This window comes from Lates calcarifer, linkage group LG1 (genome assembly GCF_001640805.2).
Source record: "Lates calcarifer isolate ASB-BC8 linkage group LG1, TLL_Latcal_v3, whole genome shotgun sequence".
NCBI lineage: Eukaryota > Metazoa > Chordata > Actinopteri > Centropomidae > Lates > Lates calcarifer.
Genome location: NC_066833.1, coordinates 15376813 through 15404547, shown reverse-complemented (window position 1 = coordinate 15404547; position 27735 = coordinate 15376813). Strand labels below are relative to the sequence as shown.

The following is a 27735-nucleotide window of genomic DNA, read 5'->3' as shown; positions in this document are numbered from 1 at the left end:
GTGAGCAGAGTCATGCTGGGAAAATCCATTTGACTTAGTAAACATCTTTGCTAATTATCATGCACACAACAGGTACTCCAACAATTTTCCAAATTAAGTTCAGTTTACTCATCCAGAGGAGCACTAAACAGTTGTATAATGTTTTCTGTGGCAAGTTAAAAGATAACTCTGATGATGTTACCTTGGTTTGGCCTTGAGACTTGAAGCAGTTAATAACAATGCCTCAAAGAAGTTAGAAGAAAACAAAACAGAGCTCCAAACAGAACGAGTAATAGACTTACATTCATCAGTTGGCTAGAAACACGGTTCCAAATGAATGCTAGTGTTGCTCTGTATCTGCTGGATATATAAACAGACAACTTTATGCTAGCTGGTTCACCATATCAGCTTTCAATTACTGCTCTTACTCCACCTCTATGCCATAATTTTGTAGTTTTACTACAAAACCACAGAAACATTTTCAATACATATCTTTTACCACAACATATGTTTGTTAATTGGTCCTCTGTTACTTTTCAGGGAATTAAAGGAAGTCCTGGTGCCTATGGTGCATCAGGAGACAAAGGAAGGAAGGGAATAAAAGGTACTACCTCAAATTGAAATTCCAGACCAATGGGGATTTAGATTTCAATTTTAAAACCACTGTGGTCAAAATATTTTAATGGTTAGTACATTTTGGAATACTATTACAGGTGATAGAGGCCCTCGTATAGACCTTCCAGGATCTCCTGGATTGAGAGGAGAGGATGGTTTTCAAGGAGTACCAGGTACATACTCATACAGCTTTTGTTACTTCTCCTCTGGTGTTGATCAGCACCAGTTCACAATTAAAGGCTTGTACTTGGCTGATATGAAATGTATAATACCCCCTTACAGGCCAGAAAGGATTATTTGGACAGACTGGGGACAGGGGTGTTACTGGTTTTGATGGTATTGAAGGGAGGAAGGGAGAATTAGGCGATCCAGGAATATCAGGATACCCAGGTAGGAGATCCCATTCACTTCCTTATTATGCACTTTACAATTTGCATATGTCGTGGTATTTTAAATGTTATGCATCGTAGGAGAATTACATTGCAACAGCTCTGACTCATGCACATTTTGTTTCTCTTCAGGCTCTGAGGGGCAGAGGGGAAGTCCTGGTAACCAAGGTCAAAAAGGCTTTCCTGGGATTCCTGGAAAAGAAGGGCACCCAGGCTTTCCTGGCTTCCCAGGAAACAGAGGTAACAAGATCAGACCAGTGCCCTCTCTTTCTTTCTCTTTCTTTCTACCTGCTTGCCATCCGTCTTCTTCTGCTGTCTGATCTATGCAAATGTGTGCAGGTTTCCCTGGTCTGAAGGGTCTTTATGGATTAGATGGACTGAAAGGACAAAAGGGTATCCCAGGAACACCAGGTATTCAACCAAATTTCAAGAATTGATAAAACAATCTCCTTGTGCACCTGTCAGCACTAGAATAGACCATTAATGTTGCAATATAAAAATTAGTCAGACACTACTTTCACATAGATTTCCTCATTGTCAGTTGCTTATTTAGTCATGAATATTTAGAAATACTTCAAAGGCTTTAAAGTAGTGAGTACACTTTTTTATAAACATCAGTCAAGAATTCTTCACTATTGGAGTGGAAACCATGTCTGCGTTTTGTTTTTTTTATGTAAAGATGTCAGAAGTTAGTCATGCATTTTCTGCTCATGTTTTTATCAGGTCTGGATACTGTTGGACCAAGTGGGGAGACGGGAGCCAAAGGAGAGAGGGGAGAGAGCGGCAACCCCAACAACCAGCCAGGTGTTCCAGGCACAGCGGGTTTGAAAGGCTTCCAGGGACCTACAGGTTAGCCACTACTCCTCCACATTCACAGGACTCCAGTTAATGTATAATTAACTAACATAATGTATGCTGCAGTGTGGTTTAACCATTTTGAGAACAATCCCATGTCTCATTTGTTCAGGCGACCAGGGTCATCCTGGACCACCAGGGTTCCGCGGCCCTGTAGGACCAGATGGGACCCCAGACAGACCAGGACCTGGTGGGGACCCTGGCTTTAAAGGACCAAAAGGATACCAAGGTGAGAAAATGAACACGATACCACTGTGAAAGGAAACACCAGTCCAAGTGACCTTGGTACATTGGCACACATCTGTTTTTGGTCTTTTGATTTCCCTGGCACAGATCAAATTTAGTTAATCTCATTTTACACCTTCAACACTAAATCTCATAACTTTATATAATATCTTCTGTAGGTTAGAATATTATTTGTCTTTCTTGAATGATTCAGTTTAAGTTTTGAAACCATGATTCTATTAAATAATGTTTAGGTGAAAACAAAAAAGTTAAGGTTCTCCTGAGCAATCCCAACTATTTCTGAATTTGATTCCAGCCAGGGATCTGGACTTGTTGGGGTTAAGGTAGAACTTACATAACTGTACCGTGTGAGTGGTTGTAACGCTGAGTTTTTGTTCATTTAAAGCAAATTAATTCAATCTAAGTGATTTGTTTCTAAGGTTTCCCTGGGCCTAGAGGATTCCCTGGTGTGGATGCTCCCCCTGGAGAGAAGGGTATAGGAGGATTTAACGGGTTTCCTGGAATCCCCGGTAGGAAAGGAATCAAAGGAGATCAAGGTTCATTTGGATACAGGGGGCCTAATGGTGTTTCGGGGAAGAAAGGTATGGATGAAATATTAAATCTTTTCAAGGATAAGCAATAGAAGGTCTTTAAGATGAATTAAATTTCAAATGTTGTGACAGTTCATGAATGCCACACATGTTAGTTTGCTATTTTGATAATACATGATATGATGATTTATAGTTGGAGGAAATGATCAATATAAAAATATATTGTAATCTGGAACCAGTGTCACAGTATCATTCTCTTATGATACTCTGGCAGTCTTTTTGTAGTTTATGGGTGTTTAACCTTTGAGCTGAACTGAATAAAAGTTATTGCCATTACAACAAATTAAGAAACTGCCTCAGTAACCTCATAGTGCAGGACCCACAGGGCCAACATTCAACACAGCACTACTAGTAACAACTTCATATCAATAAAATAGAACATAAAATATACAATACTATAAATATAATAAGCAAAAAATGGTTTCAAGTGTCAAATAACCAGTATATCACTGAAATATGCAGAATATCATATTGCCAACTGCAAAAAAACAAAACAAAATGCTAAAAATAAAATGTACTTTGAAGTGCCAAAGGTGTCACACATGCACAGTGTGTTTCTGAAAAAATGATCACCTACTACTTTATGTGCACAGTCTTGTCATATGCTTTTGTCTTACAGGGGTGAAAGGAGAGCAAGGATTGATGGGAGTTCCTGGTATGATTGGTGTGAAGGGAGAAAGAGGATCATCTGGTCCAAAAGGAAACACTGGACCCCCAGGTAAATTAATCACTCAAAATATACCCATTGCTCACTCGATATCACATATATGTGCCCTTTTGTCCTGGTCATTACATAGTCCATCCCTGCTGCAGGTTTTCGTGGGTTCCCAGGCAGCCAGGGTCCTCTTCCAATTCCCATCAGTGTGCCAGGTGAGAGGGGCCTTCCAGGACCACAGGGCATCCGAGGACCGGAGGGGGTGAGAGGGGAACGAGGGCCACATGGTCCCCCAGGGGATGCAGGTTAGTTATTCTAATAAAGCATTTGTTGTTGAGCATCCCTGAGAGAAAAGTCCTGCTGAGCAACATACACTTATCCTGTTACTGTGCAGGTTTCATGGGACCCGTTGGGCAGAAGGGTATGCCTGGGATTGGTGGAACACCAGGAATAGCTGGATTCCATGGAGAGGTTGGACAAAGGGGCCACCCCGGTCTGCAAGGCATGGAAGGTGTGTCTGACACTGTTGGGCAGTTTAGGATTACGTTCATAAACCCGGATTAAAGGATTTAAAGTAGGTGGAGATATAAGCAGAGAACCAGTTACCAAGAGGTTTTTGATTGTTATTTGTGAGAGTTGTTTTAGTGAATGAACCACGAAGCACTGAAGTGAAAATTATCAGCAGTGAGTTGAGGACTTCCTCACAGTCTAGTTTCATTATTATATATTTAGAGGCAGTTGCTAGAATCTGAGGGCAGTTAGAACAAACTGAGCCACGACTGTGAAAGCATGCTATCTTCAGATTTACTGTAATTACATAGGGAAAGTTTACAGTTATATATTAATAGGTTAAATGATAAATATTCATATCCATCATAAACAATGCTGTTTATAAGACATATGTACAGTACATAACTGAAAAAAACAAAAAACAGCTTTGGGTTCCTCATTCTTCAATAGGTCACCGTGGCAACCCTGGGATCCCTGGGTTACCTGGCATGCCTGGCCGCAGTGTAAGCGTGGGCTACTTGCTGGTGAAACACAGTCAGTCAGATCAGACACCCATGTGTCCTGTGGGTATGTCTAAACTGTGGGACGGCTACAGTCTGCTGTACCTTGAGGGCCAGGAAAAGGCCCACAACCAGGATCTTGGTAAGTTGGAATGGACGATGAAGTAGTTTAACAGTATGTTAATGTCCTCTATGGTATAAATAGGATTTTGTTACATTAGACTGGAAGAATAAATCCATTATCTGTGCACTGTGTAGACATATGCCAGTGTGAGTGCTTTACAGTCCTGTCAGAATGCATTAATTGTTCAAGAGAGCAGATTAAACTACTCTGACATTGTGTTCCAGTGGAGCAGAAGACATACCAAAGAGATGGGGCTCATCAGATCTTCCTGCTGGCAGGGTTTAATTTCAGGGCTTTTTGACCAGAAAACTTTCAGATTTCAAGAGCTCCAGTGGCATGATGAGGCTGATGAAGGTGGCCTCTGAAAATATACTATAAATAAACCTAAGAGACAAAGAGACTGGTTTTTAATGAAACTATCTCACAGTCATCTCTTGCACTGAAGCAGTGCCAGCAGTGTTCTCAGCTGTGATATACAATCCTGTCCTTGTTCGGGCCTCTAAATTAAATGTGTATGCCTGTTCAAACCTGCTTTTTGCATTGACTTTTCATGGAGTAATCAGATTTTGTCTCTAAATTAATCAATCACTGCGTAAGAGGCAGAACTCAGCTGGAAAGGTTTGTTCCTTTTAAAGGTCTGCTATAAATTTGACCATCTTTCACTAAACATGAGAAATTGTAAAACAAGAGAATGAACTGGGAAAATTTTAATTCCAACTGGATCTTAGTGCTGCTTTTAATACAGCTGATACAACAAAACGAAAGAGATTTGAAAACTAGGTCAGACTTTCCAACAGAATCAATCCATCCATCCATTAGCTATACTGCTTGTCTTTTGAGGGTTGGAGCTAGACTGGAGCCAACCCCAGCTGACACTGGGCAAGTTTCCAACAGAACCACATTACCTAAATAGGAACTACTTCATCACACCACATCATCACACAGCTGAAGCAAATTTCCAGAAGATAAAATACCTGCTCAAATTTTGAGCCCCTTTAAAGCAAAACTGTTTATGTTTTGAAAGAGGAAATAACACGTTCTTCTTATTGCAAATTAAAGTTGAACTACTACTACTGAATTACTTTTATTCCATAATTTTCAGTTGGCCATTGTTCAGCAAAGGTTACATATGGTCATTGTAAAGCACTGTAAGATCACTGCACTCTGTTCAGCTCGCTACATATTATATTTTGGACTAAAATCTACCTCAGTCTTCTGTTTACATCTTTTAAAATCCTTATTTTTTACTTTTTAAGCGTGAAATGATACTGCACTTTGAATCGAGTTTCTTAATGAAATGTGTCATATGACTAAAAGTATAATTTGGCTGTTTGTCTTTTGCAGGTTTGGCTGGCTCCTGCCTTCAACGGTTCAGTACCATGCCCTTCCTGTATTGCAATCCTGGAGACATTTGCTACTATGCCAGCAGAAATGATAAGTCCTACTGGTTGTCAACAACTGCCCCTCTTCCTATGATGCCTGTAGAGGAGGGAGAGATCAAACCGTACATCAGCCGCTGCTCAGTATGCGAAGCTCCATCAGTTGCCATTGCAGTCCACAGCCAGGACATCACCATCCCACAGTGTCCTGTGGGCTGGCGCAGCCTGTGGATCGGCTACTCCTTCCTCATGGTGAGTTCTGGTACAACATCAGTCATAAAAGTCATAAAATCAGTGCAAGTGCAACAATTTAATCATCATTTTATTGTCGATTTTTGTAATTGTCAACATTGTTGCTCACTAGTTTTGGACTCAAGCCCTAACCCCCTTCGTGACTTGAATCTTTTTTTTTTTTTTTTTTTTTTTGAAAAGGGATAAATAATTTCCCAGAACAGTTAAAAAAAACATTATTCAAGCAGGAGTAGTTAGTGCCTTTATTAGACTGTTTTCTGCTGTGAATTTGGTGCACCAGTGAGGATTTATGGCAGCAGTGTAGGTGGAGTTGACTTTAAATAAACTACAGTCCCCATGCTCATCATAATGAAGGAACATGTGTTTATTAGTTATTTTATTAGTGGAGGTCTATGACAAAGAAATAAACTATATCAGTCTTTGCACAGACACTATGTAGGATCAGCTCATTTTTGTTTTTTGTGGGATTTGTTGACATAAAGAAAAATATAGAATACTACCAGACTTGCCCTGTAAAATGCTACATGAGAGCAGTTAATTGTACATTTGTACATTTGTCTTCTCATTTCCTCCCCTCTCACCTTTGTCTCCACAGCATACAGCGGCAGGAAATGAAGGCGGAGGTCAGTCCTTGTCATCGCCTGGCTCCTGCCTGGAGGACTTCCGCACAACGCCGTTCATTGAGTGTAACGGGGCTAAAGGCACATGCCACTACTTTGCCAACAAGCACAGCTTCTGGTTAACTTCCATAGATCAGTCGTTCCACACTGAGCCAGCATCAGAGACGCTCAAAGCGAGCCAGCTCCTGACACGCATCAGTCGCTGCCAGGTCTGCATGAAGAACTTGTGAAAGACTCTACAGTAACGCTGACAGGAAGTTGGTCCATTCACAGTGGTCTAGTGTCATCTCTCTATCCATGTACTAAACCAAACTAAGGGGGATCTGAAATACTGACTTAGATCAATGTAAATGGGAAACTTTGTCCCCAAGCCACAGAGCTCAGATATACAGTGACTGTGTGATTCCTTGTGCTATAAATGAAATGTCCCACTGTAGATAAAACAGGAGAAGCCCCATAATGAAGCCAACAGCATTATGGGAGAAGTATTTTATATTAAATGTGGATTGGTGCTTACTGTCTAACTTATTACCTCAGCTACTATTACACAGATCAGAGACCATATACTACAGCTAAACCAAAGATGCCCGTGTGTATGCACTGCTTCAGTTTATCTAGATGTTTTTATTGTTTAGGGTATACAGCCCACCATAAAGCCACTAACACTGCTTCTCAGCCAACTGAAGAACGTGTCATTGTCTTGTACAACTGTTGGTTGATACTATTGACACTATTACCCTGCTTTTATTCCATTGCTCTTACAAAACTTATTTTTATAATATGACAGCCTTTTCAAGCTGTTAACTTGTTTTATGCATTTATCAACTACTGCAAAATGGTCTGTAACTCCTTATTTTTCACACATCATTTGTTCACAAAATGCACTGATAATCTTTGTATTTATACTAGCTGAATGAACTTGACCCCCTTCCCTAAGAGTTTCAAATGTATATTGTATCTAATACTTCTCATGGCACACTCATTTTTCTTAACAAATCTACTAATTATTGAACTGCCCCAAGCTGCCAACCTTGACTGTGTGTAAACAGCCTGGATCAAAGGTCTGACTGTAGCAAATCCTCGCTCTGGTCACTGATCGTGGGTTAGAGTATTTTACACAATTTAGAAAGTAGGTCAACTGTTCCACTTCATTTAGCTTCACTTGCAAATAAACAGTTTGGTAAGAACAGAAAAATACATGACATTTGATTTAATTGTAATGCAATTATGGTCATTTTCATAACAAAAATAATATCATTGGACTGTAAAGATTAAATGTTGTTTGTTATACTTGACTGTCATTTTACTCATGCGAGCTCGTCTTAATCTGACAGACCAGGCGAACTGCAAAATAAAAATCTTTATTGTGACAGCGTACATAAAAAATTCAACAGGAGTATTTACGATTTTCTTTCATTGAAAAAGTTCCAAAAGTGGTGATGAAATCTAAAGATCAGTATCGATGCAATTAGCCAGAACATTAAAGTAAATTAAAGAAGTGTGATTTATGAAAACATTAAAATACCAACCATAATAAAAAGTGAAATGTGCCACCCAACTAACAATTAGTGCTGTTAAACTGACATTTAAAAATAGCAGTGATTGACTTCTTATGTGCATTATTTGCCCACAGACACATCTTTGGGATATAAGTGCAGTTTCAGTCGTTCAGGTGAGAGGTTAAAGTGATAATACATTTGTTTCCTTTCCTTACATAGGAAATGTCTCTGGACACTACGAACTCTAGTTACTTTTTCTGACCATTTTCACATAATCAATAGTGTATATGTATGTGTGTGTGTTACCGGGAGGTCATTAATGCTATTGGGTCTCAGTAAAGGCAGGTAAGTTGTACCATCACAGTATATATTTGGTGCACAGAACGACCTCTTGATTGTCCTTTGTTAAAAGCAAGTCTCTGCTTATGGCAGCCTCTCCACCTCTTTTTGGCAGATCCTAACAGCAGGAAGATCTGGCCCGCTTGCTGCTGCCCCCCCTGCACTCCTCCAGGTCAACTGTAGGAGACTCCTGGTACTCATTTCTCTTCCTCAGGATGGAAGGCAGCACCAGATCAAACAAGGTCTCAAACAAAGTGTCCACATTATAGCCTGTCTTGGCACTTGTCTCAAAGCACATCTTCTCTGCAGGCAGGCTGCTCTTTTCCTCCAGGCCCTTGTAGCGCAATATTCTCCCATATAGAGCCATCGCATCTTCATGGGTCACCTGTTTGGGGGAGGCCGAAGAGGTCAGGGAGGTAGACAGCACCTCTGGTTCTGTCCTGTCCTCACACTCAGTTTGGTCCTCAGACATTCCATCTGTGTCCTGGGACTGCTGAGCTGTAGGGTCTGTGAGATCAGCCTTGTTGCCCACCACAGCGTAAATGCAGTCATGGTTAGCAGTGTCAGTCAGAGACAGGAAGCGCTCCTCCAGCTCAGCTAAGCTTTGCCAGTTGGTGACATCATAAGTGAGGATGATAGCAGCTGCGCCTCGACAGTACATGGAGCCCAGCCCGTGGAACTGTTCACGACCTGAGGAGATGGGGGGTGGAGACAGAGGGAGGTCAACAGTGCTGCAGGGTGTGAGGACATTTTTCTCTCTTAGGGTCTGTTTTCTTTCATTAAGTCTCTTTCCTTTCATTTAGGCAGTGAATAGACAGGTCACACTTGCATGTCATGTACTGCAAACAACAGTTTACTGTGTTTCTTGGACAGCAACCAAGGTTGTCATACAGACCCTTCATATGTGGCAGCAGAGACGGGATAATTAGGGGAGGTCATAGCCATAACAAATGGTCTGTATCTCTGTGTCTCATGGTCAGTTAGTCTGTGTGGGAAAAAAATATTCTGATATGCAACGTGAGCTAGATTAACGTGATCTAATGTTTATGATTTGATATCCAATAATATAATCTTCACATAGTATCTAAATGATGTGGTTCTATAAGGAATAGACAGATCTGCTATCTGATATCCATCAGCTCACAATATTTATATATATATATATATATATATATATATATATATATATATATATATATATTTTATATATATACCACATGAACACAGAGACTTAACAGCCATCCTGTGTGATAAGCTGTGCAGGAAGACACAAGTCATAGACAGAAATTGTGCAAGACAGTCAGCAGTTTGAAAACAGAAGTGACCTTTGTTGTTGAAATATGCAGAATTCTTAAAAGGCGACATTGTGTGTTGGTGAATACATTGCCACTGGGGGCATCTCTTGGTTGCCAGTTTATTAGGTACGCCTGGCTACAACTAATACTGTCTAATACAACAGCCCGGTAATGATTCTTCATGAAAGTCAGAAAGGTTTTTAAGAGGGGTTCATTCAACTTCATGATCATTTCAGAGGCTATATAGTTTGTAGTGTGTTGTTGAATTATGTTGCTTTATACTGAGAGGTGTTTTTAATATTATAAAAGAGTTTCAACAAAAACTGAAAATTATAACCTAGGATTTATTGCAGGACTGTTGTATTAGACTGTATTAGTTTTAGCTGGGTGTTAATGAACTGGCAGCTGAGGGGAGTACAGTATCTAGGGCTGCAACTAAGTTTCTTTCAGCTGCTGATAGTTTGTTCAAATTATTTCTTCATTCAAATTGTGAATAATGCCCCAGTTTGTCTGCAAATTCCCTGCTTTATCTGACAGTTCAAACTCAGAGAGTTTACAATCATTTATGACAGACACAAAAAATAGAATCTGGAGCCAGATGCTGTCTGGCATCTTTGCTTAAAATCTGACGATTAGCTGTTCATTAATTTTCTGTCCGTCTACTAATCAATTAATCACCTTACCATGCAATAAAAAATTGAGACAGGAAGATAGGACATCTTTTTTTAACATACTATTTAGCTGAAGAGCCAAAAAAAGAAAAGAAAAGGAAAACCTCTAACTCAGTCCTCCTTGTGCCTTTGGAAAGTACTGTTGCATGCAAGTTTGGAAAAGATAGGTTTAAGTATGGGGAGCCAAGTCTTCCTGTCATAGCCCTGTCATGTGACTATTAAGCGGAACAGGGTAGACAGCTTTAAGTCTGCATGGGGTTTTGACACAGTGCAACAGAAAAGGGCGTTATCAGTGGGGAAATAAGCAACAGACTGCCTGGTTTCAATGTGACGAGACAAACATCTAACAGATTTTAATATGACCCTTGTAACTGCCACTGTGTGGAACAGCTCAATAGTCTATGCTGACAGGTCTGCAACAGTTGCCTTGAAATGACTCAGCACCGATCTGGCATTTCTCCGTCACACTGACTAAACACAACAAATGCAACAGCATCCTGTCAGAGGTCATGGAGTTTGGGAACACAGTCAGGAAATGGCTTACTGGTGACATGGGCAGCCTCTCCTTATCTCTGTGGCTCACCAACTCTACTTTTGTGAAGTGTGTATTTGCCTAAGAGTTAAAATAATTCATGATTACACAATACTAGGAATGTAGCACAGCTCTAACCTTATTCATCAGCAGTAACTAGATGAATAATTCCTGTCACAGCCGATAGAAATGTCAATCTTAATTTATTTCAGAGACAATGAAATTTAAAACATCAGGGCTCTTGTGATCCTTGGGGTTAGCTGGGGACGGAAGTTCTGGAAAAGGAAAAAGTTTCACATTACTGCTCAGGGCGACATGGAAGATACCCAAATAAATGTCAACTAATTTGACTGCTACCTAACAAGTGGAAATGTCCATCTTTAATGAAATATTTATCGAGGGTTGTTATTTCTGAAGCTCAGTCTCAGGCAGCTGTTAACAAATCAAGGGAAAAAACCTACTCATGACAGATGACAATGGTTTTGATTAGGTCAGATTAGTCCAATATTGAGCAATGCAGCACAAGATAAGTCACAGTGATTTTACTACGTGCTGTTCAGCAAGCAGGAAACAGTGAAGCAATTTAATATTTGTAGCATGATAAATGTCTACAAAAAATACAGTATTGGTAACATGTGGGGTTAAAGTGTTAAGGAAACAGAAACATACGTGGTTGGTGGTTTTTGACCAAAATGATAACCAACTATGACTGGAACAATTACTTTCATTATTACTTTGATCATTAATAAATCTATCACTCTTTCAAATAAGGGAATTTAATACAATTTAGCTACAAAACTAATGCTAAAGTCTGTGACAAGCTTTAATCACAAATTACCAGAGCAAGGAAGGATGTCTCAAAATGTATTTTCTCAGATTTTCTCTGTCAGGCTGCCAGAAACTAAATTAATCAATTTATAAAGATGTGAAACTAAAACTACAAGACATTATATTGACTTGTCAAATAGTTATTTGATTGAGGACTTTATCTCCATAACAGGCTGCTCTATATTTTCACATTTCAAGAAAAGTTCCTCTCTCACAACAATTAAAAAAAAAACACATTTATTAATGTTATTTATTTGATTACTTGAAAGTGTGTGCATAGATTAACAGATTTATTGTGACGTTGTTTTTGAGGGTTGTTTGTCCATTAGTGTGCTGGATTATCAGTTTGTTGTTTATTATCCTGCTTTGACCTGAAGCCTGAGTTTTAATTATGCAAGACTTTACAGGACGTGTTATTGTTACACATATGAAATTGAATAACGCAAAACCAGCAGAGTCAGGTTCCCATGAAATGTGCTGCCTGTGCAGACTCAACAGTCACATGCTCAGTCTCTACAGGTCTGATTGCCTCAGGTGGTGCGACCTCGCGCTATCAGGTAAACACAGTTGAAGGAATGGAACTTGATAAGAGTTTAAAACAAACGAAGGAGGTATTACCAGCAGTGTCCCATATTGAGATGTTATAAGGTCCCCACTGCTTGAGGAAAAACGCCCCTCCGACGGTGCTGATGGTGTCTTTGAACTTCCTCTCCGTGTACCTGTGGAGCAGCGACGTCTTCCCCACGTTCATGTCTCCCAGGAGAACCACCTTGACGTCGGGCTTCTTCATCTTCGACGTCTCGGGCATGGTGATGCTGGATCGGCTCCCTGCTACAAGGAGCTTTTTTTTCGTAGAAAACAAGCACGGTCTAGCTCGTACTAATAATTTCAGGCTCCTCGCGAATTCCTCTAACAAACGCCATTTCAAAGAAGAAAGTTAATTTGTGACAACGCGATGATCCCAGTGTTGGCTCATTCTCAGATCTAAAGCCTGGATCTGAACTTCAAAAAGTAACTGAGGTAAAACAGGAAGTAGGTGAGGAGCTAAAGATTTAATGTGTAGTTTAAACCCTGCGTAACGCCTGTCAGGTTCACCTACTGGCAGGCTGTGCGCCGCCACAAAGTCCAATCCTTTTCTGTACAATCCCTTTACCTTAATTATTATCATGTCATTTTGTATTTTAATGTACAGTTTAAAAATCTGGAAATTTGGAGGACAATGATTGTAAATATTAATTAAAATCTTAGTGTCCTTGACACATTTCATGTTATTAAATGCTTTAGTCTGTTGTACTCTGGTCAGTCAATGGATCTGTCTAGCTTGACCTACAAGGCTAAACTCAGGGAAAAATCTGTGCCTGGCCGTCAACCCCGATTTTTCATACTGAATCGCTGTGGGCGGGTGGTGGTTTTCACACCACAGCTGGACCATGACATACATACATAGATTCCTCTATCGAAAAAAAAATGATAGCAAGGAATTGTGGCTTATGAAAAAGTTGATTTCTCAGGCTGTGGAAAGTCTCTTAGAGGCAGTCCAAATAGGCTTTTCCATTAAAGGGGTCATTGTCAAAATAAAACATATAGCGTAAACAATGAGTGATTAGTATTATTTATTTTTTTATTTATTCTTTGAGACTGCCATTTGTACGCGGCTTTTTTCATTTTAAGTCGACCTTTAAGATTTTAAACCAATCCCTTTTTTTCTCACTTCATATGCTGCGTTCATTTCCTGTCGTAAATTAAGAAACATTTTTGTCAAGCCATCAGAACACTTGAGGAGACGTGGGATGCATATGTTTGCATTATATGTTACTTAATTAATTAATTCAAGGATCACACCTAGAAAAAGATAGCAACTAAGAATTAACTAAAATCAGTTATCCATTTGAGGGGTTAGACCCTAACCTTTAGCTACCCTTGCTCAAAAATCTTACATAGACATACAAGGCATGTGTGGGTTGCTGCAATCCTCTCTGACATATTATAATTATTGTCCTGTGCCCTGTCTTCCACAAATCTTGTCATTAAACGATGAGCTAACCCTAAATTTATCTTTACATATTAAGCAACTTTTGTTTGCGGGATTAACTGCTGCATAAATAAATAAATTATCTTGTTATAAGGTGGAGCATCCATGGACTGTATGTTACTTGCATTCAGTCTCATTTGCGTTATATTCCTGTAGCCTCACCTGAAAGGAACTGTCTCTGTGCATACAGTGTTGTCATTACTACTACTATTACTGCTATTACCACCACTACTATTGCTAAATTACTACTACATTTTTATGTGATGTTCTCCTAGGGCACTCTAATAGTTGAATTTTTATTTTAACAAAATGGTCAGAAAACGTTTTTATTTCATTATTATGGTGATTAAATAATATAACTCTAATATAACTCTAATGCTGCAACCAGCATCTATAGAGGCCAGTCAGAGGAATTGCAGCTTTAAGCTACTTTCAACTTGGCTGCTCCTTGTTTGTTGACATATTTCAGCCCGCTGGGATACAGGAGTGTCCGAGGGGGCTCTAAAGGCATCATAAGATTTTTCTTCCTGTTCTGCTGCACTGTGTTACAGGGCGCCTCATGATCCGGATCGTTTGTGCACAGTTGTCAGCGTTGAAACGCAGTTCCAGTTTAGGTAAGAAGAAGTGGGAGAGCTTCTTCCCCTCGTGGAAAAGCTTCATGGGTCGGTGGCTGCAGTTAGAGAGAGAGAGAGATGACTGACAACATGCCGCAACTGATTCAGATGTTCGCCTTTTGCGTTATCACACTTGCGCTGTCGATTGTCGCCACATTGGTGTGCTTGAACGAGAAAGGTAAAGTGAAGGAAGTATTGTGAATTTTTATTTCGTTGCAACGTCCCGGTAGCGATAGCGTTAGCCTAGCTGTGCGCCTCTAAAGCCTGTCGGTGTCTCTCGATCCTGGTCAGGGAGTTGACAGTTGGGTTTGTATCCGGGGCCTCTAGGACCTCGCAGACACCTAGCATGGGCGGAGAACCAGGCGGAGAAAGGTGAAGTTACCCTCACAGGACTGATCAGAGGTCAGTTTTGAAATGTACCCAGTGAAGGTTAAGGGTGTGAAGGGAGCTTGAGAAGCCGATCCCCGGTCAGTTTAGCTCAAAGTACCAAGCGACGCATTTTGCTAACGACGTGAAAGGACAAACATAGATGGATGGGTTTTTAGCTAGCCCACGAAGAGTTGATCTGTGCAAGCTACTGGAATGGTTCCCAAATTAAAAACTAGAATTATTACCCTGGCAAGTCTTTGTAAGAAGCCTAAACGGGCAGATGTCGTTGTTGACGTTGTTTGTGGATAGCGGCGCCCCGCGGGTTTGATGCAGCTGGGAGCAAAGATCCAGACGTCCATCATAATCCGCAGTGTCAACATCTCCATTCAACTCCCCTGTGGTGGAGGTTACTCTTTAATTGAGCCTGCTCGGGGTCCGCTATGCAAGCAAACACAACGCGGGGTTTCCTGTGGTCGGACGTGGAGACGCGGACCTTGTTGAACATCTGGGGGGAGCAGGACATCCAGGCGGCGCTGGATGGAAACTTCCGAAACAGCTTCGTGTACCGCGACGTTTCCCGGAGGCTGGGAGCGATGGGGTTTGAAAGGACGCCGGAACAATGCAGGGTGCGGATCAAAAGCCTCAAGAGGCAGTACCTGTTAGCGAAGGAGGGCAATTTGCGGAACAACGGGCAGTATCACAAGATCTGTAAGTTTTACGACACCATGGAGAGGATTTTGAGCAACCGGCCTGCTCTTGACCCTCAGGAGTTCATAGACAGCGGGGCGGGAGGAGAGGAGGCCGTGGATGGCCTGGAAGAGGACGGGGAGGATGCTCAGGATGCATACTCCGAGAGCACAGGGGAGTGTCCTTATCCTGCAGAGACTGAAGTGAAGCTGGAATACCCAACTGTTCCCATCCCTATTCCAGTTAAAGTGACAGTGGGAAATAACAGTAAGTGTTTGTCCTCTTTTATTAGATGCATGCAGCATGTTTTTAAAATCATTTTTGATACTGTGATTAGTTAATTGCATATGCTCCTAGATGCATCACATAATGTCTCACCCCTCTCCACTTTAGGCACTTCAGTAAGACCACAGAACAGCAGCCAGTCAGCCAGTAATCTGACGGCCAGAGCGCCCAAGCGGCCAAGGAAGAGGCGTGCCAACTTCCCTATGGAAAAGCTAATGGAGCAGTTCCTGGAGCAGAGCGCCCAGGCCGAGGACAACTTCTACCGGGTGGAGGAGCAGCGCTTGCAGGCAGAAGACCGCCGCAGGGAAGCCGAACACGCCAGGGAGCTTCACATGCTTCAGATGCTCGGCCAGATGTTCTCCAGCATCTCCTCCTCCACCAGGCCCAGCTCTGCCGCTGCTCCCTCCAAGACAGCTCCTCCTGCCCGCGCGCCTGTGCTCTCTAGTGCCTCCCCGTCATGCACACGTGGTCAGTCCGTTCACCTCAGACGCCCTTCACCCCAGACAGACTGTTATGCCCAACAGAGTCAACTGCTGAACCCAGATCCTCAGGCATTAGGTATTGGTTTCAGTGTCATGTGTGCAGCCTGGAGGTGGAATGTGTGAAGAGGAAATGGAAATTACAGGCGTGTTAGCTGTAATGTGAAGGCTCAGTGAGGGAGCAGTCAGTCCAGCTTCCTCAACTGATAATTTATCATTTTTTGCAGTACATTATCATATCTGCTTTGGTTGTGTATTGATTGGTTTTGGTCGCAGAACTTTTGTAATCTCGTGTCTATGGACGGTAAAAACGCAGATTAGCTGCTGACGCAGACCTAACAAGTATTCCCACTCTTCCTTTATTTATTTTCTCAGTGTTGGAACGCCACTACTGCTTGGGGTCTACGTCACACAGAGGCATGGATGATGATATCCTCTCACTAGTAAAGAGCATAGTACCTCCTCTGACATCTAAAAAGCACAAGGGACAAGATGGACGTATCGGGATCATTGGAGGATGCCAAGAGTATGTGACACAAAGACCATCTCCCCCTCAATATAAACAGCATTCGCTGAACAAGAGTTTAATGTTTTCATCTATAGAAACATTTGCTTAATTCCTTTTGTCTTCACCCCCTAAAGCTACACGGGAGCTCCATACTTTGCTGCCATCTCTGCATTGAAAGTGGTAAATTAAAATTCTGACATCATTTAGCATTAATTTTTACAGCATCTAAAATGATTGATTATAGTTAAAGTCCTGTTTTTGTGCAGTGACTGCATTTTTTCTTGTCTCCAGGGAGCTGACCTGTCTCATGTGTTCTGCACCAAAGATGCTGCAACTGTAATCAAATCATACAGCCCTGAGCTCATAGTTCATCCTGTTCTGTAAGTACAGGATTTCCATCACTGGCAACAATATGATTATTGATAGAAGAATAGTGTGCATTTATTTACATTTAGTATGGGTATTTTTATGTGCTCACAATTCACAAATACTATGCTTTTACTTCAAACACTGGTAAATAGTAAAAGTGTTGTAATAGTTTCTATGCTGCCTGTATTCATGGTGAAATATACATAACACTTAATAACACAATCAGAATGCATCATGGAGTTGTTGTAAACCTTCATAATGAATTATAACAAAGGTTTATAACAGTCACAAGGAGTGATTATAATACTGCATAAGCTCAAATTTTGTAATTGCCTATAATTAGTCTACCAACTTTGTATGAGGTTACAAGTTGACGATCATCATGGTGCTTTCTCACTATCATTTCATAATAAGTGGAAAATTTGTTTATGGCTTGCCACCGTGCCTACTGCACAAGCCCTTTGTTTGCATTTCTGTCAGACTCTCTTAAGGTTTTGAATGTGGGTTCCAGTGTCAAATGAACAAAGAGCCTGTGGTGAAAATCAATATGATTGTGGAGTCCGCAGTCGGTGCAGTTTACAACAATTATCATCACAATGTGACAGAATAGGTGTAATTCCTTATACATTGTGTGTTCACGATTGATTCAGAAGAGTTTTTATCTGTGAAAACCAGAATTATTTACACACAAGGCTTAAAGAAGTGAACAACTTGTGAATAAGAGCATAACCAGGATAGTACTTAATAATTTATACATTCAAGCACATCTAATAAGTGCATTTTTATTTGTGTGTGTGTGTGTGTATGTATGTGTGTATGTATCAAGGGACAGTCCTAACGCAGTGGAAGAAATAGAAAAATGGCTCCCAAGACTGCACGGCCTTGTGGTGGGACCAGGTCTAGGGAGAGAAGACTTCTTACTGAAAACAGCAAAGGCATGTGGAATATATTCACTCTCCCTTCCAAATAGTCGCTTAGGTCAGCTACTTGGGCGCAATCACAAAACAGATTTTTAACAATTGCCAGACAGAATATGGTGATTAATTCAAGCTGCACACCACATTGTTACATGTTTGTGGCTCCCTGTGATTGATAACTGTGAAATTTTCTGTTTAATTTCCCAGAAAACATGGCTGCAGTAAAGAATACACTCATGTTTACCAACCCTGTAGACTTGTGAGAATGTCAAGGAGATGAGAGAAAAGATCTCAAAATTTCATGTTTCCCTGAAGACACGTGAACACTGCTGCGTAAATGACACTTTGAGTTTTGATCCATCAGTTCCTTGAGGGCAAAGTAATATAGTCATTTGACATCAGGCATATAATTTTGGCAAATTGGAAGATTTCTACTGTGGACTTTGATTAGAATGAGGAAACAGATATATTAGATTAGTTTTACATCATCTCCAACTAACACTTTTCCTCTATCTCTTCTAGGAGGTGATAGAGAAATCCAAAGCAAGAGATATCCCTATAGTCATTGATGCAGTAAGTCTTGATAAAATCATGTTCCAGCTGTTGAACAGATGGGATTTTATTTACAAAGCTATACACAGTCACTGAGTGTGTGTATGTTTCATTTGTTTGTTTTCCACAGGATGGATTATGGCTAGTTACACAGCAACCATCTGTTATTCAAGGGTACCAGAAGGGTATCCTCACACCTAACTTCATGGAATTCACTCGACTATATGAGGCACTGGTGAGTTTCTTGGCAGAGGCCAGTCAGTCACCAGCTGATTTTCTGTGATTCTGTGTATTGACGTATGTGCGTTGGTTTCTGTGTGTTCCTGACTCAGCACCATGAACCCATGGACAGCAGTGATCACCAACGCAGTGTCATGGAGCTCAGTGTTGCCATGGGCAACCTCACTCTGGTGCTAAAAGGAGAACAAGATCTCATTACAGATGGCAGTAAAGGTTAGTATCAAGCCCATATACAGTACAAACAACAACTCTGTCAGACATGCTTTCAACTTTTCCAGCCGATCATTCACCTTTTTCATTAGAGTATATAATATACCTGGATGTACTGAGACATTGTTTTTGTCATCTCAAGTTGAGACTTCTTTTTTTCAGTGATCTCATGCAGTACTGAGGGCAGTGGAAGAAGATGTGGTGGACAGGGTGATCTCTTATCTGGATCTATGGGAGTGCTGGCACACTGGGCACATGCTGCCTCTACAGCTGGAATAATCAGAAGGTAAAGAAATGTTTGGCTTGTTTGTGCACTGTGTTTTAATGATAGTATATAACACCTTTAAAGGACCACACTGATGCTTGTACATTTTTAAGCACATTATCTACAAAGTGCATAAACTTAATATTATGTGAACTATTTCCAAAACATTCTGTAAGTAATATGATTTATTTTAAATATACTGCCATTGGTTTCCATTCACTTCTCAAAAATTCAAACTGAAGCATCTTGAAAGCTGAAGTTTTACTAAAATATTATATTAGTTAATCTACATTAAATTAATCAGCAACAATTTTGATTTGATTTGATTATGTATTTATTTTATTATTTGTTTATTCTCTTAAAAAACAACACCTTTGAAGAAGTCATGTTGCACTCTGGGTAACTGCAGTGGGATTTTTTTTTTTTTTCACAAATTTCTGACATTTTAATGATTCAATGATTAATGAAGAAAATTATGGACAAAGTTATTCATTGTGACAGTCTTTAATGTATTGCTATTGGCACATAGTAATGTGGGTACCAGTCAGGTGTTAATGGATAAAACATGCAGAAACACCAGTGTGGTCCATTATTAAGAGTCGCATTGCACAAATGAATCCTTATTATTCATATAAGTGTGGTTTTATGCTTCCTAATTCATTATTTTTGTCCTCCTTTAGTGTGAATCCATCGGTGGTGGCAGCATTTGGGGCCTGTTCGCTCACCAGACAGTGCAACAGTCAAGCATTCCAGCGACATGGCAGGTCCACCACTACCTCGGACATGATCCAGGAGATTGGTTCAGCCTTTAAGAAGCTATTTGAAAGCTGAAAACAGCTTAACAACTAAAATCAAAGCTGTTCTTGTTCAAAGACTATACATACACACACAATTCTGCATTCTTGAAGGCTATAATATATAGCCTGTGGTTGGGCTGGTGTGAAATGTTCTCATCGGGTTGAATTTGAATGAAGGTCAGAAGTGATGACTATCCCCTGCAAAGACAGTCCAAATCTGGTGCAAAAAATTCCCACACTGACTGGTTGACTGGGGTGCATTAAATAAACCTTAAAAGAAAACCAAGCAAACATGGTCTTCCATCTTTCAAGTGGTATTATAAATGTATTCATAGCTAAATTTCTCCCAACCCATCAGAAACAGGTAAGATATGTGAGGTCACAGAAAAACTATAAACTTGTTTGAATTTTGAAATGAGTAACAGGACAACTTTTCTTGTTTATGATTGCATACAATTCAAGTTAATAGTTCATTTACGTCTGATGTCAAGGAAACACAGCTGCAGGAAGTGATTCTCTACCTTATAGTTTTTGCTGTTCATGGAAAGAGCAGTCATCAGTTGACTCCGGTGTCACCCACTTGCTAAGTATGATGTCATGACCAACGAAAATACAGTTACTGTTGTCCCGTGTTGTTTGAATAGATCTGAGTAAAAAAAAAAAAAAATCTGTTGTCACTCTATTGCTTTCGTTGTGATGGCAAAGAAAAGAGGAAATGGCTGCAATTGATACGTTTTATTTTTTAAACAAATGAATAAAAACAAAATTAAACAGCGGCAGGGGCTAACATTAGTCAGTTAACATAATAAATTCGCTCATGTCTGGTGTAACATCATCTCCATTGTTGAAAAGGCAGAATCTCCGATCTCTAGAGCACAGGTCCAGATTAACTTTATCGCAGTGTTGGTACTAAAACTCATAGTGAAAACAACCTGTTGAGTATTTACCACACTGAGACAGTTAATGCCCTGATTAAATAAATGTGGTTATTTTGAAGAGATGACAAGTTTAATGAACTTAAGTCACCATAGACTGTATATAAAAAGATAAGACACTGCACAGATCATGTAAATGATCACATATAAGCTGCCGCGTCATGTGTCGTCATCGGTCATGGCCATGTGGGAGGAGTGTAGAGAGGCGGAGTAACAAAGCCGGAAAACAGACTTAAACCAACGTCTGAAGCATTTCCTCGGTTTGTCAGTGCTATTAAAAACTTTATTACCGAAGAAGCTTGGATACTTAAACATGCTTTGGAGCTGCTTTTTGTCGAACACAAGTGAGGCTGGACGCTGAATACACCAGCGGCGCGAGGGTAAGGCTAAGGAGCGAAGTAGCCAGCGGCTAGCGTTAGCATTTGCATTAGCGACGAGCATTAGCATTAGTCTTTTCTTCTAATTAAATCTTTTAAACTTATTTCCACTTTCAGTCGTTTGTGTTTGTGTTTCCATAACTGAGGCGTCCCTGATATGAGTTGTGGACCCCCAACATCGACAGGTGAAAACATAAGGAGCTCTTGATAGTCTGCTTAAATCCCTGTTGTATTTGTTTACAGTCACCTTACCGACATTTCACATTTCTTAACTCTATGCTTCTCCACAAGTTTGAGCCTCAAACATTTTAGTAATTTTGTTGTTGGTTCTTAAGGACGTGATGCCTTTTCTTGTCATATGTGACAGTAAACAGCCCATTTTCTGAAACACTCCTCTAATATTTGGATAATATTCTGGTTCAGCTACAATGATTAATATCTGTCAGGGGTGTGACGATACACTCAACTCACAAGAACGAGACGAGGCGAGATTTTAACACTATTTTTAAGAAAGTTTAATGATTCTTTTATTTGACTGAAAGTCACGAAATGCAAAACAATGCAGTTGCATTTTGAAATGTCTCATGTGATTTGTTCATTAGTGTGTTAATTTTAACAATTGGTCAATGGGTGATTTAAAAATGTCTGTGTGTATAACGACCAGTTCTACACTTATTTACCTATATATTTTCAAATAAACTGTTGTTAAGACCTTCATAAATTTGGTTGTAACACATTAAACAAAAACAACACAAAACAAAGATTTTAAATATGTGTTAATAATCTTTCACTCATCACTTTACTTTTTCCTATATATTTGTTGTTGGTTCTTCAGGAGGTGACAGTCAACTGTTTCCTCTTTTCAATGTTAGCTAAATGTTGTGGTTTGGCTGTAATGTTGAATTTTTATCTGTGTTTTCATGATTAAACTGTTGATGAGAAATAAGTAGCAGTGTGTTGATCATTTTCCTTTGTATACTTCTCTTTGATTTCCTCCAGGTTTCACCACTTCATCCACGTCACCATCCACCATCACAGAGACATGGTCCATGATCGGAGAGACATTGTTGAGGATGAGGGAGACATCGTCCACGATCAGAGACGCTGTCCATGATCGCAGAGACCTTGTCAAAGATGAGAGAGACGTTGTCCGTGATCAGAGACATTGTCCCATGCTTCGTAGAGACCTTGCGATAGAATCGGCGGAGACGGGGGTCACCGATTTGACGGCATTGCCCGCGATCGTGGAGACATTGTCGATGATCACAGAGACAGCATCTATGATCTCAGAGACATCGTCCATGATCACAAAGACATTGTCCGTGATCGCAGAGACTTTGTCCATAATCTCAGAGACATTGTCCGCGATCACAGAGACGTAGTCCACGATCACAGAGTGTCTTCGTAAAATGAAGTTCTTTGAGACCAGGACAGAGGCCTCCAGGTAATTCACAAACAGCTTTACATCAACTGTCCAACACAGAGCACTGACATTAAACTGTTTGTGTTCAGCATTCAGTATATGAGAAAAGTGTAAAAATAGAAGTAATCTGCAATATAAAAATAACGTATGAGTAATCCTTATTAATAGAATTAATGTAAAAGCAATGAGCAACATCAGAAGTAAGATGTAATAGTCAAAGTAATCTGTTACTAGATGTAGTTTGCAACAGTAAAAGTTTTCTGTAAATTTAGAAGTAATATTTAATAAGAAGAGTATTATGTAATGGTTACAGTAACATAATACTAGAGGTAAGAGTAAAAGTAATCAGTAATATAAAGGCAATGCAGAAGTAATAGTAATCCAAATTAGCAGTAAAAATTTCTTGTTATAGTAAGACATCAAAAATGTCATAGTTTAGTCAGGCATAAAAATATGAAATGCTATTGTTATTGTTAAAGATCAATCAAAATAGGATTGAAAAATATGTTAACTTCAGTTTGATCCTACATGATCAGAAATTCTTAATTATGTGTATGTGCTAGATACACTAGACTACACCGTACCAAACTATCAACTCTAGAAATAAAATATTGGAGTGAGTTGTTCATGAGTGTGTTAATTTTAACTGTTGGTCAGGGGGTAATTTTTAAAAATATCTTCACAGTTTATAACAACCAGTTCTACACTTATTTACTTTTTTTCACTTATTATCTGCTGTGAAGACCTTTGTATATTTGGTTGTTATTCGTTAAATGAAAACAAAACAAAACAAAGACATTTTAAATATGTGTTATTAAGTAGAAGGTTGAAATGTGAAATAATGATTCTGTATGTAAACATCTGTGGTGGAAGAAATACTCCGATTTCTTACTGAAGTATAAACACAAGTTAAAATCCTGCATTCAAAAATTAACTGATAGTGTTTATTATTGTTGTGCGGTTCACAGTAACAGACATTGCTATGGTGATTAGTTGACAGACACACAATCAATAATCATTTGACTTTTTCCCAAATATTTGTTGTTGTTTTCTGAAACAGCCTCTAATGTTTGTTAAATTTTGTGGTTCAGCTGCTCTGTTAAATATTTATCTGCATTTTCATGGTTAAACTGTTGATGAGGAATAGGTAGTAGTGTATTGATCATTTTCCTTTGTGTGTTTCTCTTTGATTTCCTCCAGGTGTCACCACTTCGTCCACGATCACAGAGACATGGTCCATGATCGGAGAGACATTGTTGAGGATGAGGGAGACATCGTCCACGATCAGAGACGCTGTCCATGATCGCAGAGACCTTGTCAAAGATGAGAGAGACGTTGTCCGTGATCAGAGACATTGTCCCATGCTTCGTAGAGACCTTGCGATAGAATCGGCGGAGACGGGGGTCACCGATTTGACGGCATTGCCCGCGATCGTGGAGACATTGTCGATGATCACAGAGACAGCATCTATGATCTCAGAGACATCGTCCATGATCACAAAGACATTGTCCGTGATCGCAGAGACTTTGTCCATAATCTCAGAGACATTGTCCGCGATCACAGAGACGTAGTCCACGATCACAGAGTGTCTTCGTAAAATGAAGTTCTTTGAGACCAGGACAGAGGTCTCCAGGTAATTCACAAACAGCTTTACATCAGCTGTCCAACACAGAGCACTGACATTAAATTATTTCTGTTCTGTTGAGTTTTCAGTATATCAGAAAAGTGTAATGATAGAAGTAATCTGCAATATAAAAATAATGTATAAGTAATATATATTAAATAGAAGAAATGTAAAAGTAATGAGCAATATCAGAAGTAAGATGTAATAGTCAATGTAATCTATTACTAGATATAGTTTGTAAGGCATAAAATGTCAAAAATGTCATTGCATAGTATAGACAATAGTATGTCATTAAAAAAGTACTTAGTATGTCATTAAAAATATCATTAAAAAAGACCATGATATGTTTCTTACTATCCTAAAATGTCATGGTATAGTAAGGCATGTAAAGCCATCAAACGTTCTGGTTCAGCTGTAATGTTGAATATTTATCTGTGTTTTGATGGTTAAACTGTTGATAAGAAATAGGTAGTAGTGTATTGATCATTTTCCTTTGATTTCCTCCAGGTGACACCACTTTGTCCACAACATCGTCCACGATCGCAGAGACTTCGTCCATGATCGGAGAGACATTGTTGAGGATGAGGGAGACATCGTCCATGATCAGAGACATTGTCCATGATCGCAGAGACCTTGTCAAAGATGAGAGAGACTGTTGTCCATGATCAGAGACATTGTCCCATGCTTCGTAGAGACCTTGCGATAGAATCGGCGGAGACGGGGGTCACCGATTTGACGGCACTGCCCGCGATCATGGAGACATTGTCGATGATCACAGAGACAGCGTCTATGATCTTAGAGACATCGTCCACGATCACAAACTCATTGTCCATGATCACAGAGACTTTGTCCATAATCTCAGAGACATTGTCCGCGATCGCAGAGAGTCTTTGTACACTGAAGAAGTTCTTTCAGACCAGGACAGAGGCCTCCAGGTAATTCATAAACAGCTTTACATCAACCGCCCAAGACAGAGCATTGACATTATATTGTTTCTGTTGAGTTTTCAGTATATCAGAAAAGTGTAATGATAGAAGTAATCTGCAATATAAAAATAATTTATAAGTAATATATATTAATAGAAGAAATGTAACAGTAATTAGCAATATCAGAAGTAAGATATATATGTATATATATATATATATATATATATTATATATTTATTATATTATATATATATATATATATATATAATTGGTTACTAGATGTAGTTTACAACATTAAAAAATTATCTGTAAATTAATATGTAATGGTAAAAGTGATCTTAAATTAGAGATCACAGTAAAAGTAATCTGTAATATAAAAGCAATGCAGAAGTAATAATAATCCAAAATAGAAGTAAAAATGTCACGTTATAGTAAGACATCAAAAATGTCTAAAACTCTCATAGTAAAGCATAAAAATGTCTTGGTAAAGTATGGCATTAAGATGTTATAGTAAGGCATGTTAAAAAAAATCAAATGTTGTGGTTCAGCTGTAATGTTGAATATTTCTCTGTGTTTTCATGGTTAAACCATTGATGAGGAATAGGTTGTAGTGTATTGATCATTTTCCTTTGTATGTTTCTCTTTGATTTCCTCCAGGTGTCACCACTTTGTCCACAACATCGTCCACAATCGCAGAGACTTCATCCATGATCGGAGAGACATTGTTGAGGAAGAGGGAGACATCGTCAATGATCAGAGACATTGTCCATGATTGCAGAGACCTTGTCAAAGATGAGAGAGATGTTGTCCATGATCAGAGACATTGTCCCATGCTTCGTAGAGACCTTGCGATAGAATCGGCGGAGACGGGGGTCACCGATTTGACGGCATTGCCCGCGATCGATGGAGACATTGTCGATGATCACAGAGACAGCATCTATGATCTCAGAGACATCGTCCACGATCACAAAGACATTGTCCGTGATCGCAGAGACTTTGTCCATAATCTCAGAGACATTGTCCGCGATCGCAGAGATGTAGCCCATGATCACAGAGATGTTGTGCACGATCGCAGAGTGTCTTTGTACAATGAAGTTGTTTGAGACGAGGACAGAGGCTTCCAGGTAATTCACAAACAACTTTACATCAACTGTCCAAGACAGACCATTGAATTGTTTACGTTCAACATTCAGTATATCAGAAAAGTGTTAGAATAAAAGTAATCTGCAATCTAAAAATAATATATAAGTAATCTGTATTAATAGAAGTAATGTAAAAGTAATTTGCATTATCAGAAGTAAAATGGTATAGCAAGGCATAAACACTTTTTGTTAAATGTTGTGGTCCAGCCGTAATGTTGAATATTTTTCATGGTAAACTGTGGATGAGGAATAGGTAGTAGTGTATTGATCATTTTCCTTTGTATGTTTATCTTTAATTCCCTCCAGGTGTCACCACTTCATCAACATCATTGTTTATGATTGCTGAGACGTTGTCCACGTTTCTAGTCATTGTCCATGATCAGAAATGTTGTCCATGATTGCAGAGACATTGTCCATGATTTCAAAAATAAGGTAATTCACAAACAGCTTTACATCAACTTCCCAACACAGAGCACTGACATTGTTTATGTTCTGCATTCAATATATCAGAAATGTGTTATAAAAGAATTCATCAACCATATAAAAATAAAGTATAAACAACTTGTATTAATAGAAGTAATGTAGAAGTAATTAGCGTTATCAGAAGTAAGATGTAATAGTCAAAATAATCTGTTAGTAGATGTAATTTGCAACAGTGAAAGTTATTATGTAAATTTAGAGGTAATATGTAAATCGAAATGTGATATGTAATGGGACAAATAATCTAATGTGGAGGTAGCAGTAAAAGTAATCTGTAATATAAAAGCAGTGCATAAGTGATAGTAATCCAAAATAGAAATAAAGTAGTAAGACATCAAAAATGTCATAGCCATACTATGAAATTTTTGTGAAGGGTCAAAAACCATGAAAAAATGTCATAGTATACTAAGGCATCCGAAATGGTCAAAAAATGTCATAGTATAGTAAGGGGTCAAAAATGGTCAAAAAATGTCATAGTATAGTAAAGGGTCAAAAATCAACAAAACATGTCATAGTATCGTAAGAGGTCAAAAATCACCAAAAAATGTCATAGTAGAGTAAGGGGTCCAAAATCGCCAAAAAATGTCATAGTAGAGTAAGGGGTCAAAAAATGTCATAGTATAGTC

The 27735-nt window shown here is 39.4% G+C and overlaps 3 protein-coding genes and 1 long non-coding RNA gene across 11 annotated transcripts in view; 2 read left to right on the top strand and 2 right to left on the bottom strand.

Annotated features, from left to right (window-relative positions):
• The window catches only part of col4a2 (collagen, type IV, alpha 2), a 53130-nt gene extending 45126 nt beyond the window's left edge, over positions 1-8004 (top strand). For all 5 annotated transcript variants that reach the window (XM_051070751.1, XM_051070747.1, XM_018700340.2 and 2 more), the window contains 14 exons: positions 520-583; positions 693-767; positions 877-984; positions 1116-1223; positions 1323-1394; positions 1707-1832; positions 1951-2067; positions 2504-2665; positions 3294-3392; positions 3488-3634; positions 3724-3840; positions 4290-4481; positions 5808-6094; positions 6690-8004. In XM_051070751.1, coding sequence (XP_050926708.1) covers positions 520-583; positions 693-767; positions 877-984; positions 1116-1223; positions 1323-1394; positions 1707-1832; positions 1951-2067; positions 2504-2665; positions 3294-3392; positions 3488-3634; positions 3724-3840; positions 4290-4481; positions 5808-6094; positions 6690-6944 — 1929 coding nt within the window. In that variant the 3' untranslated portion in view covers positions 6945-8004. The remainder of the gene's footprint in view (positions 1-519; positions 584-692; positions 768-876; positions 985-1115; positions 1224-1322; positions 1395-1706; positions 1833-1950; positions 2068-2503; positions 2666-3293; positions 3393-3487; positions 3635-3723; positions 3841-4289; positions 4482-5807; positions 6095-6689) is intronic.
• Positions 8005-8059: 55 nt separating this feature from the next.
• Positions 8060-12925, bottom strand: rab20 (RAB20, member RAS oncogene family). The gene is made up of 2 exons (XM_018700350.2): positions 12497-12925; positions 8060-9242 (listed from the first exon to the last, which is right to left on the bottom strand). Exons 1-2 carry the CDS (start codon positions 12684-12686, stop codon positions 8671-8673), a joined length of 762 nt encoding a protein of 253 aa, XP_018555866.1. The 5' UTR covers positions 12687-12925; the 3' UTR covers positions 8060-8670.
• Positions 11235-12490, bottom strand: LOC108899729 (uncharacterized). Its single transcript, XR_001963601.2, has 2 exons — positions 11408-12490; positions 11235-11325 (listed from the first exon to the last, which is right to left on the bottom strand). It is a non-coding gene; the product is annotated as an uncharacterized LOC108899729 (long non-coding RNA).
• A 1442-nt stretch (positions 12926-14367) lies between the features above and the next one.
• On the top strand, positions 14368-20493 carry naxd (NAD(P)HX dehydratase). 4 transcript variants are annotated; one of them, XM_018700346.2, is made up of 11 exons: positions 14718-15847; positions 15974-16333; positions 16720-16870; positions 16987-17032; positions 17144-17232; positions 18048-18156; positions 18661-18711; positions 18821-18925; positions 19023-19143; positions 19303-19426; positions 20086-20493. In XM_018700346.2, exons 1-11 carry the CDS (start codon positions 15334-15336, stop codon positions 20234-20236), a joined length of 1821 nt encoding a protein of 606 aa, XP_018555862.1. In that variant the 5' UTR covers positions 14718-15333; the 3' UTR covers positions 20237-20493. The 4 variants fall into 4 exon arrangements, with proteins under 4 accessions (XP_018555865.1, XP_018555863.1, XP_018555862.1 ...); XM_018700345.2 differs by having other exon boundaries at positions 15974-16423; XM_018700349.2 differs by lacking the exons at positions 14718-15847; positions 15974-16333 and adding an exon at positions 14368-14524.
• The last annotated feature ends 7242 nt before the right edge of the window (positions 20494-27735 follow it).